This window comes from Urocitellus parryii, chromosome 9 (assembly GCF_045843805.1).
Source record: "Urocitellus parryii isolate mUroPar1 chromosome 9, mUroPar1.hap1, whole genome shotgun sequence".
Classification (NCBI taxonomy): Eukaryota; Metazoa; Chordata; class Mammalia; order Rodentia; family Sciuridae; genus Urocitellus; species Urocitellus parryii.
In genome coordinates this window covers 128,746,813-128,759,110 of record NC_135539.1, presented here as the reverse complement: position 1 = coordinate 128,759,110, position 12,298 = coordinate 128,746,813, and the positions used below count along the sequence as shown (strand labels likewise).

Genomic DNA, 12,298 nt, shown 5'->3' with positions numbered 1-12,298 from the left:
GGATATTACAGATTACGTGGCCTCTGTGGAGCCTCCCCATTGCTATCTTCACGGCTCTTTGTATGTATTATTCCCTGGGTTTTAGAGATGTTTCATACTTTTCAAAATAATGCCATCTGTAACTGTTCTCTGACATTTAGGTGTTCCAAGAGAAACCAAGGAAGAGAAAGAAATAGCAGACTTTGATATTTTTGATGACCCTGAATCACCCTTTTCAACCTTCAACTTTCAATATCCAAATCAAGCATTCAAAAGGCTGCATGATCTGATGCACTTCAATACCCTGAACAACATCGATGTAAGTATCTCCTTGTGACTGTTGGTAATGTCAACCTGCTTTTCATGTCACGTGAATACAGCAATACCTCATTATAGTTAATCAAAAAGAAAAATAAGGTTCATGAATGACTACTCAAATTTTACCACTTACTCCTCATGAATTATTTTACTAATCTCCAGAAGAACCCTACAAATTTTACCAGTAAGGAGATTAATACCTCCAAATTACCAGAGTCTACGTTTTATACTCTTATTTGATTGAATGACAGTTAATACTCATCTTCTTTCCCAAAGTATCCAGGGTATTCAACACATGATAAGATAAATTATAAGGAATAAAAATGATGAAAAGGAACTAGAAGAGTAGGAAAGTGCCTGCAATCAGGAGTATAATGGATCTGTAAAGATATCATGAATTTTAATGAATATATTCATGCTTTTAAATGGTTGATTTTTGTGGATCTCAGGAATGTAAGCAAATGTAATAGCCTGCCCCATTTTTCAGGCCTTGAGATAGCAAATGTGCTTTGCTTTAGAAACAAGCTGTTCTTTTCAGTATAAATCATTCCTATCACCAGCACATCTGCTGCTAAGATTTTGTGTCTGGTAAGATTCTTCAGCGTAGAACTCACCATTTAGGAGTGCTATTGTGTAATGGAGATCACTGGCTCCTCATCCTAAATCATAGTGTCTGATTAACAATTATCAGTTGTGAAATCTCAAGTCTGTTGGCCTCTTAGGTTTCATACATTAGTTAAAAAAAGAGGAATAAGAGTAAAAGGAAAGAAATTAAATGGAGAGAGAAAGGCATCCTGTGTTGAGTCAGTGTGAATGGCCCAGAGGAACTCATAGTGTGTGCGTAAGTGTTCTGTTTATATGAATTTAACTAGATTTTGTGAGCTAATGGAACTCTGGCGCATCTAGTTAGCTTGATTATTGAGTTTGCCCTGAGACTACTAGTGATAAAGTGTGCGCCATTGTGGCAACTGTATCAGAATGTTTATGAATCATTCTTTAATTTTTATAAATGAGTGAAATGTTTCCCAATAAGCATCAGTTTCAACAACCTTAAAATTCTTTCTTTTCAGCCTGTGTATGCAAATTTATGATTAATGTAAAACATTTTTATCAAAATTTATAGCATTAACCGTTTTCTTAACATTAACATATCTCTTCCTCCTTTTAAGAAATCTTACAGTGGATATCTGAAAGCCTCGTGCTGCATTATTTCTGTAGCAGCAGTGAGAATTAAAGACTATTAAGGAAGAAATCAGTATTTTAATCAATGACATCAAACAGATGTATTTTATAAAAACCCCATAGTACTAAAAGAGAAGAAAGCCAAGGAGTTATATCACAGTAATCCTATTTTACCAGTGTGAATCCAATAAAATCAAAAGTATATATTCTTAGGGGTAAATGTATTAAATTTGATAAGTCATCCTAGAAATGGAAAGAACTAGATTATAGGAATATGTAAATATCCTATTGAACTTGGAAAACACACACATACGCACATACCTTAAATGACTGTTGTTTTCAATTCTGGTTAATATAAAACCTGCTAAACTGTTTGCTACAAGGAATGATACAGTTCTAGTTATCCATTTTACAAGAATTCTTCTAAGTAATTTTTGACAAGCAGATAAAGAATTGAAAGCTTGAACAAAAATAGACTGAATTCCGAAATAACTCTCAACTTACAGCTTATCGAATGTTGATTTTTCACAAACTATTAACTAAACATTTATTTTTATTTTTTGGTACCAGGGATTGAATCTGGGGGCACTTAAACACGGATCCAAATCTCCAAATCTCCAGCCCTTTTTTTCATTTTTCATTTTGAGGCAGAGTCTCTAAGTTGCTTAGGGCCTTTTTGAGTTGCTGAAGCTGGCTTTGAATTTGGTATCCTCCTGCCTCTGCCTCCTGAGCTGCTGGGATTACATTTGTGCACCACCCTGCCCAGCAACTAAACATTTTAAATTGCTTTACTAACGTTTTTGGAATGGCATGTACAGGAGAAGGTCATGGGATTTTTATCATCTGTAAATCCTAGATGAGCTACTTGTGTAGCTTTGAATAAGCTAGGCAAACTCTTTGAGCCTCAGTTTTCTCATCTCTAAAGCAGGCGAAATAGGACCTACCCCAATAGCAGTAGTGAATTTTTAATCAGGCGATGTGTGAACAATGTCCTACAAACAGTGTCTGTTCAACAAATGGAAATCTTAGCTACACACATCCATATTCTGTATCCTTGAAGGTCTGATGTAAATATACCCTAAGACCTTTGCAAATGTTTAGAATTCACAAAGTAGACAAGTTTGTACAGGTAATGACAGCTGAGGCAGGAAGAAATATTTTTTTTTTTCAAATAAATGAATGGAGGCTTTGTCCTAAATTCCATGACCATTGAGACATATGTTCAAGTGATACCTCCCCTTGCTGTATGTATGTGTGTATGTGTGTTGTATTCAGGTAAAACTTTCCATTTTTATTGACATTTTCTCTCTCCCTCCATACACTTTAACTGGAAAAAAATAATAAAATATTGGTAAGTGACAGTATATAAAAAGCATCAAACTTTTGCTGAGGTTTGGGTGCTGGGCAGCGTATCAGGTTCAGACGCCAGCCAGATCTCTCATGCCCACATCATATGAGCAGAGCGGAGTACTGATTTATATTTCAGCAACACAGCACATGATCTGTCAGGGATGTTTGCAAATAGCAGACTCTCAGACTCTCGGCAAAAATCACTTATTGGCCAATCCCAAGAAGACAGTTTTTGGCTTGTGCCTGTATCCACTGTGGCTTAACGTTTCCTCTTGGGTTTACTCTCTGACCTGAGTCAGCTGGGAAATCGCTGCTCTGTCGCTCCACGCTCCTGTTGCTTCATTTTCCTGGGCCATCCTAGCTGGCGGGTGTTGCCGATGCTCAGTTCCAGTTTATCCTTGGAGGACTGTGGCTCTGCTTTTGCTCACTTGGTGACAGTGTTCTGGGTTTCTTTTTAGCATTAGATTCCTGCACTTACTCAATCGTCACGAATTCCTATCCAATGAACTTCTCCTCAATGCTTTTACAATTACAGTGTCTCATGGTTTTTTGGTTTCCTTGTTAAAAACTTAACGTATAGTGACTTATACTGGTAGACATGTGGTATGTGGGAGATGCAGAGGCTTTGGAGTCAGACCAAATTGGGTGTTTAGATCCTTTCCTCGCTGCCTTTTAGGTGGGTTTTCTTGGGCATGCTATTTAACCTTTCCCTTTCTTCATTTGTAAGGGGAAATGATGATACATACCTTAAGGATCAAGATGGGGCTTATGGGCTGGGACTGTAACTCAGTGGTAAATCACTTGCCTCGCTGTGTGAGGCACAGGGTTTCATCCTCAGCACCACATAAAAATAAATATTGTGTGTCCATCTACAACTAAAAAACATTAAAAAAAGACGGGGTTTAAGTGAAATAATAAAACTTAAGGACCTGTCATGTGATAAGCACTTGGGAAATTGAAGCAGTTAATATAATTGTGGCAATCATTATTGTTAGTGTCCATATTCTCTTCTGCTTTTAATTTTAAATTTGAAGCCCTTTTAAAACAGTGAGGCTCCTTCTTTACTTTGTATCCTACAGAGATACTGATCACGACACCTGGCACCTAAGATAAATATGCAATACATTTTTCATGCTTCTTACTGGGGTCAGCAGGGTCCATATACAAGGTGCTGTGGCTGGAGGTCAAGTTCCTCACCATGGGGAATCTTGTACCCTGGTCACATAGCGTGGCTGTAGCTGCACCCTCCAGGTATATACCACCACCTTGGTCTGGAGGGAATATGACAGCTGAGGCTTTTTTTTTTTTTTAGGACCCATTGATTTAGCAATCACATGCTTTCCAGTCTCACTGGATCAACATGTTTAACTCATTCGCAGCAATTCTAAGAACCCATGTCTCAGTTAATTCGGCATATACTGATTTTGTGTAAGATGAACTTTAAGACTGTTTTCTCAAATAATTTTACAAACTGTTCAGTAGTAGATGTTATTTAAAACGAGGGAAAGTACATATCCAGAAGTACTGGCACCTAATATTTAATGATATTTCATCATCTTAATGAAAGTAGCTGGGTACCAGTCAAGGTTCTTGTCTTTTCAAAAATAATTTGGAAGTTTCTCATTACAAATGAGGCCCTAATATATTAGGCCTGTAGGGGCAGAAGTCTGTGATTCCTTTCCTGACCATAACAATGGGTGATAGCCGACACCCTTACACCAAAGAGAAGTTAACAAGAGAAAAGCCGAATCAATTTGTTTGATCCTAGTTTTACATGTCATGGGAGCCTTCAGAATAAAGACTCGGAAGACCCCAGGTGAACTCCCCATTTTGATTCCTAGGTTTCATGAAGCGTGGACATCTGTGTAGAAATCTGTTTCTATAAAAAGGGTGTGGACTAATGCTGACAGACCGAGCAGGAAAACCCAGCAAAGTCGGGTTCCTCTTGGCCTCTCCCAGCATTATTTTCTCCTAGTAGAGGTAGGCCCCATCTGAAGTGGGGCCCTGTGATCTACTCTCAGACCCAGGTAGGTAGAGACTTTCTTTATGGCCAGCTCTAGACAGAAAGGCAGGGGTGATTAGGCTTTCATGGCTTGCTTTGGGGGAAAGGAGTTCTAGTTCCTATAACCCACCTGGGAGCAATCCAGTCTCTATGACTTGCCTGGGTACAGTAGGCAGTGGAGACGGGAGCAGGAGACTGGAAGAGGAGAAGAACAGCTTGCTTCTGAGGCCTTCAACCTGGGGTCTTGTTTTTTTTTTTGTGTGTGTGTGTGTATGTGTGTGGGGGAGAGTACTTGGGATCGAACTCAGGGGCATGCAACCTCTGAGCCACATCCCCAGCCCTAGTTTATGTTTTATTTAGACATAGGGTCTCAATAAGTTGTTTAGTGCCTCACTTTTGCTGAGGCTAACTTTGAACTTGTGATCTTCCTGCCTCAGCCTCCCAAGCCCTAGGATTATAGACCTGTGCTATGGCACCTGGCTGGGTTATTGTTATTAAGTTCCAACAGGTCCAACTAACACTCTATGTGATGATCTCTTTTGATCTCATTCTGTCGTTAGTCCAACAAGTGTTTATTGAGCATTTGCTATGCTGAGTGATGTTTTAGGTAGTAGGGAAAGAGCAATACACAGCACTCAAAGAACAAGAAAAATTTTGAATGATTAGTATTAGGCAAATATTCCCCCCAAAAGGCTTATCAGTCGGAATTGCCTATGAAGAGAGTGGTTGTGTCGTGTGTATGTGTGTGTAGGCGCATGTGTGTGTGTGTGTGTGTGTGTGTGTGTCTGTCTGTATGTGTATATTTAATTTATGGGTGAAGAAATTGAGTCATGGAGTATTTAAGCAAATTGCTGGAAATCACGACTGTGGGGAACTGAGACACCGTCAAAGGTCTTTTCTCACTTCTGAACAATCTGTCTTGCAAGTGGCCTTCTTTCCCAGTGTTCCTTGAACGTAGCCTCCTTTCCAGGCAGGCCACGCAGTTCTGAGTGTCTCTTCCACGGCCACAGCCTTCCATCTGTGGCCTTGCTCTGCGATTGTTCACTGGGAAAGCTCAGTCTGTCCTCCCTACTTTTATAAAACCCTGCCTGTCCTTCAGCCCCAATGTCATTGCCCTCTTGAATTATACCTTATTCTGTGTGATTCACCTTCAGGGTTCGCTTTCTGTGTATTTATCAATTTTGCAAATGTGCTGCATACCTTGCATGAGCTAAGTATTAGGATCAAAAATGACAAGGTGAACATCTTGCTTTCATGGCATTTCAATTCCTTTAGGGAAGGCAGCCATTAGCTCGCCAATTCAGTCATTCAGATCAAAATATCTACTCGTATTTTCCTATATTAGTAATCTTTTGACTCTGTAAAGGTTTTATTTGGTCCTTAAATTAGTTAAACCAACAGAACCATATTTGCTTCCATCAGAAATCTGCTATATTCATGAGTTCAAAAGTAGTCTGCGTGAGTGACGCTTCTGGGGTGTTCGCTGCCACTTGGGGCTCTGCATGGATTCCTTGATGGAGGCAGTGATCCCAGCAGGATTATATTAGTAATCTTTTTACTTCTCTATCAAAATATACCACAACTTTTTCTCTTAGGCTACGTGTATGTGTGTGTGTGTGTGTGTGTGTGTGTGTGTGTGTGTGTGTGAGAGAGAGAGAGAGAGAGAGAGAGAGAGAGAGAGAGAGAGAGAGAGATGCTGGGGAGAACAGGCAGACCATAGTGTACGTCAGGCAATGCTCCCCCATAGAGCTACATACCCACCCCTCATATTTTGTTCTATAGTAAAAACTCAGTATTTGTTTATGGATCATTTATAATCTCAACTCTTCTAATTTGTACACTTTGGTGGCAGAAAATCAGTTTTCATGTTTTTTTTTTAATTTTGATTATCTTTCTAATCTTCTATCTTTATTGCTGAAGATTCAAGGGAACTGGTTTGATGATAAGAAAGCTATGGAATGGCACAAGTAAAAGATGACATGGGTCATGTCTAGGGACAGGCAGAGGGGATGGATAAAGTGAGATGTGAGGGATATTTATCACTAGGGGATGATCTGGAATCTTGATGCATTTCATGGGAGAACGAAAGAGGAAACTATATATAAATAATATAAGATGCCTGTAGTCCAAATTTAAAAAAAATTGAAAGACTCAAATTTGACATAGTGCCTTGTTTGGGTTCATCTAGTTGTACCAGGAAGCATTCCCAAAAGTTTAAATTTAGCAATTTATCTAGTTTAATTTAGTTTTACATCACAGAATTACTAGTCTCAGGAATTGGGTTATGTTCTGCTGTAATCTTAAAAGCCTGTTTAATGGTTTCATAGTATTGACGTGCCACCTAGTGGTAGAGTTTGTACTCGCGTCTGCATGTTTTGGATTTTTCAGTGTTATAAATGTGTGTCTTCCTTTACAAGAATGACCCATTTACTAGGAACACCAGCTGAGGTCCTATTATGGTAAATTCACTAGTTTGTGATATTGCTGATTTTTTGGTTGCTCTCACAAATTCATTATAAAGGAATTGACAGAAGTCAATTACTGTTGACCGAAGTCTTTTCTATTTCAAAGCTTTCTAAGTGTTTGAAAAGTAAAGAGTTGATTTTTATTTTGCTTTATGATTCTGTGCAGTGAGGGCTGATGTTTCTCTGATCACTCTGAAAATTGGCCAATTGGTAAACTTGCTGACATGGATCTCTAGAAAAAACAGATTAAGTTTGAAGGGCAGAATTGATTTGCTGACTAATAAGCTCACTCCATCCAATAAGCCCACTCTCTGCCCTCTGCCTGATATGCTCATTGACTGTATTTCTTATAGCCTCACTTCTAATTTAGAGCTCCTAATTGTCAGTACATCATCAGACTATAATTAACAACAGGAATCCCCAGTACCAATAAATAAACACATACATAAATAAATCCCCCCGGACCTTACACAGCCAAGAAGTGATTGAGCCTGGATGCCTTTGGCCAAGTCTCCTTCATGGGTCTGAAGTACATCCTGAAATCACAGAATTGGTTATCTCTCTCTCACTCATGGGAAAGTAGGGTCAGCAAATACCTGCTTTACTTAAAAGACTCAGTAAGATTTGAGCCCATGTTCTTCAAATGATTTTATGTTTTATTTTTTTTAAATGCATCTATAAGAATCGCATTTCTATGATACATCCCTCTTTCTGGAATATGATTGCTGGCTGTTTGAAGTTGGAACACAGAGAGTCTTGATTGCTGGGCCAGATTTAAAGTCACAGAATGTCAATTACATGTTAGCACCACTGAGGTCTCAGGTCCCTTTACCCCAGGCACTGGACCATGCTTGCCCAGTAAGCTTGTGGGGATTGAAAACTCTGTAGTACATGTCTTCAAGATGGGTCACACCAGCTCTGAAAGGGAAGAGGCCCTAGGTCCCAAGCCGCTCACACTTGCCAAGTATTCCTACCTGTGGTACAGGGCTGAAGCACATGCGGAGTGCCTTAGTATTGCTGAACAGTCCTTGGGGTAGAGAATAAAGGGACTTGTGGATATAACCCTTTGTCTTGCCTCTGTGTCTGGTGCCCTGAAAAGACTATTTTGTTGATTGTTAAGATGAGCTCCTGCAGGGCTATCCAGGAACAAAGTTTCCTGATTTTCACAGGGTCCTACAACAGCAGTAGGGCCTTGTTTTCCAAAACCCCTTTCCATTGCTCTGAAATAAGTACTCCCATGAAATTCCAAAGTTGACAAGCTTCATACCAGCAATAGTATCATGATTACTGCTATAAATTCCTAGAGGCTGTATTGCCTGTTTTATTCTAGTCACCCCACTAATATGAGCATACAAAAAGATTATTCTGAGTCAAAAATAGCAAAAGCATTTTTCATCAATGAAATGACAAAGTAGGGTGCTTCCTAGCTAGAGGACACCCAAGCTCTCTAGTTGAGAAGCAGGGCAATTTTCAGCAATGCCTGTTCTCCCCACTAGGAGGCGTCTTACTTCCTTGTGATCACACATGCTCTCTTGTCAAAAACTACAAATATGGATTTAGTGATTGTTTACATCCCTCACATCATCGCCTTCCTTGTGAAGGACAGAACAATTACAAATTCATCATGTTACAAACACTTTGTTCTCAACTTCTTTAAAAAATCTGAAATGCTCTCTAGAGTATTTTTTGGTCTTGGGAACCTGGTGGGGGGTTGTGGGAGTAGCTGGGTATAAGTCTAATAAGAGTGAAATGGATGGCAGTTGAGTTCAAATATGTATGCATGACATGTATTTCTCTCATATTTATTAATGAATACTCCCCCAAAAATGATCAATTAGATTCTCATTTCAATCCCACTGATGGTCAGGGGAGTTCATTCTGTACCATTTGTCTCCATTTGCAGGTGATAAAAGATGCCATTGTTGAGAGCATTGAATACAGAAGACAGAATCCATCTCGCTGCTCTGTTTCCCTCAGTAACGTTGAGGCAAGAAAATTTTTCAACAAGGAGTTTTTAAGTAAACCTCAAGTATAGATGGAAAGAGCCGTGGTTTCTGATGCTACCATTTGAAATTCCATGGTAACTGGATTTAAAAGCACCGTACAGATAGAGACTGGCTGATACTCACAGTTGCAGTTATTGGGCTGCCTGAGAATGCTGTTTCTATGGATTTGGTAGGTGGACAAATGATGTTGTTTATATACAAATATGCTTAGTGTCAGTTTCTGTTAGTTTGAATTTTCTGATGTCAATGTAGGGACATGTACCGGATTTTAAAACATTCCTCACCAACCTTTGTATGTGTGCTCTTTTTACAAATGTGGTTTTCTTTTTTAAGATATTTAAAAGTTTAGTGAGAAAGACTGTCCATTGTTTGTGAATGTTATTCACTGACTAGAAATTTTTTTTCATGCCATGAGACAACACTATTTTTTATTTATATATGTATGTATACATATATCAAATAAACACATTAGTATGTAAAATTAGCAAGATAACTGAGTTTTTGTTATTTTTTGTCCATATTTTTTATCGGCGCTCCATAGTTGTGCATAACAGTGGTATCTATTGTTATATCTTTGTAGATGCACACAATATACACTATGAGTTAGTCAATATCATTCCCCAATAGTTACCCTTCCCCTATTTCCTCCCTCTTCCTGTTCCCTTTGCCCTACTCTACAGATCTCCCTCTGATTTTCATGATACTCTCCTGCCTCCACCCTTCTTTTCCTTTTGCTTCTCTAGTTTCCACATGTGAGAGAAAACATAATGGCCTTGACCCTCTTAGTTTGGCTTATAAAACTTCATATATATATACGACATTTTTTAAACAAAAATCCATATATCCATTGATGGATTCCTGGACTGGTTCCATAGTTTGGGAATGTTGTTATTCTTTTTAATTAGATATTATACTTTTGCTAGGAAAGATTTTCAGATTCACTGCTTTCAAACACAAAAGGTGCTAATCCTACATTCAAACATAAAACTTCTTAAACTTAAAGGATTGCTTTTCTTTTAAAAGAAAGCGTATATAATCTGTTCAGCAAGGGTATTCATTTATTCAGTAAGTAGAAAAAAATATATAACCACTTTGAACATAATATTTTACTTTGCTGATGTTATCCTAGACTACCACCCACCTGCCAGAGACATTGACCTTAAGAATAATGAGGAAGAGTGGCACATGCTGTGCCAGCCTCCAAGAAGTGGCCTGCCTTTAGCATCTGCAGGATTTGCCTCAGAGACAGTCCAGAGTGCACAGCTGAGGTTTCCATCACAGTTGAACTATTGTGGCTCAGGAGTGACATTCCAAATCTGAGGTCTTCCTCGTCTTTCTTTGCTCTCTGTCAATTTTCTTTTCTCTCATTTTCTTTCTTTAAGCTATCTATTCATTTTCCTCTTGCCTTTCACATTTCTACCTATGAGGAAAAACAAGGATGAAAAAAAAGGGAAGTTTGGAAAGTTCATTTTCTCCCCACTGACTCAGGCAAATGGCCCATGAGCTCCTATGGGTTTCCCCCGCAGTCCTGTTGCAGAACTGAGGGGGCAGCACTGAGGCAAGTGCCTGCCTTGAGGACTTGGCACTCTGGTGGAGATGACAGACAGACGGTCAACACTACAAATACACATCCGCTGTGTCAGAGAATGACAGGTGTCACGGGGGAAATCATGGAAGGCAAGAGACGAGAGGGAAGGGTTGGAGGTGTATGATTTTAAATCAGGTTCAGGGGGAGTCGTAATCCACAGGTGACATCAGAGTAGAGATGTGAAGAGCTGAGGGAGCACGGCCTATGGGTATTCAAGGGAAGAGGGAGGAGCCACTGTGAATGGACCGAAGTGGACCACCAGGCTTGTTCAGAGAACTGGGAGGGACCAGTGTGCCCAGAGCAAAGTAGGAGGTATAAGAAGTGAATTTTATTTGTTCAAAATTTATCAAGACTCTTAAAAAAAATTATCTCCTATAATTATTTTTTTAATTAAATGATTTATTCTAATTTGTTCTACATGATGGCAGAATGCATTTCATTTCCTATTGCACATATAAAACACAATTTTTTAAGTCACTGATTGTACATATTTTCACACCATTTGTGTCTTCAAACATGTACTTAGGGTAATGATGCCTAACTCTTTCCACCACCATTCCTACCCCCTTGTCCCCTCCTCTCCCTTCCCTCCCCTTTGCCCTATCTAAAGTTCCTCCATTCCTCCCAGGCCCCCCACCCCCATCACCATTATGAGTCAGCCTCCTCATATCAAAAAAAAAACATTTGGCCTTTGGTTTTTGGGATTGGCTAACTTCACTTAGTATTATATTCTCCACCTCCATCCATTTACCTGCAAATGCCACGATTTTATTCTCTTTTAATGCTGAGTGATGTTCTGTTGTGTATATATACACCAAAGTTTCTCTATCCATTCATCTACTGCAGGGCATCTGGGTTGGTTCCACAATTTAGCTGTTGTGAATTGTGCTGTTATAAACATTGTGTCAATACTCTTTATATTTAATTTATCCTTGCAAACATCCCTGTGAAGTAACAAGACCAGAGTGATAATACAGTTGCCCCAAATTTCTAGAGCTTCTAGACCCAGGGTCCTGTGTCCCTGACCAAGTGGCCTTAACATCACAGTCTATGGTGCTGCTAGTAATGAACTAGAGGGACCCCTGAAAGGGTCCTGATGGTAAAGCTGGAACTGCCCAGGCCCCTTGCTTTCCCTTTGTTCACGTGCTTTTAGATGCTCCTTGTCTAAAGCAGCTTTGACAGTTTGTTCATTTATGAATTTGCCAAAGTGTTAATTTTATAGAAGCACACATTTTGACAGCAAGTTAGACGTACACACTTACGTTGTTGTCATTATTTCTCTGTCCCAGAGAATGATGGGTAAGGCAGACATCCTCTTGGTCTTCCCCCAAATCATCACCACGCTGTGAAGTAATTGCAGCCTGGCTCCCTGCCTTTTGCCATAAACACAGCCTTTCCAATTTGCTTG

General features: G+C 39.4%; 1 protein-coding gene across 1 annotated transcript in view; it reads left to right on the top strand.

Moving 5' to 3' along the window:
* Positions 1–9,712, top strand: part of Pla2g4a (phospholipase A2 group IVA) — a 122,848-nt gene extending 113,136 nt beyond the window's left edge. The window contains exons 17-18 of the mRNA XM_077802953.1: positions 141–298; positions 9,200–9,712. Of these exons, the coding sequence (XP_077659079.1) occupies positions 141–298; positions 9,200–9,331 (290 nt within the window). The 3' untranslated portion in view covers positions 9,332–9,712. The remainder of the gene's footprint in view (positions 1–140; positions 299–9,199) is intronic.
* Positions 9,713–12,298: the final 2,586 nt, after the last annotated feature.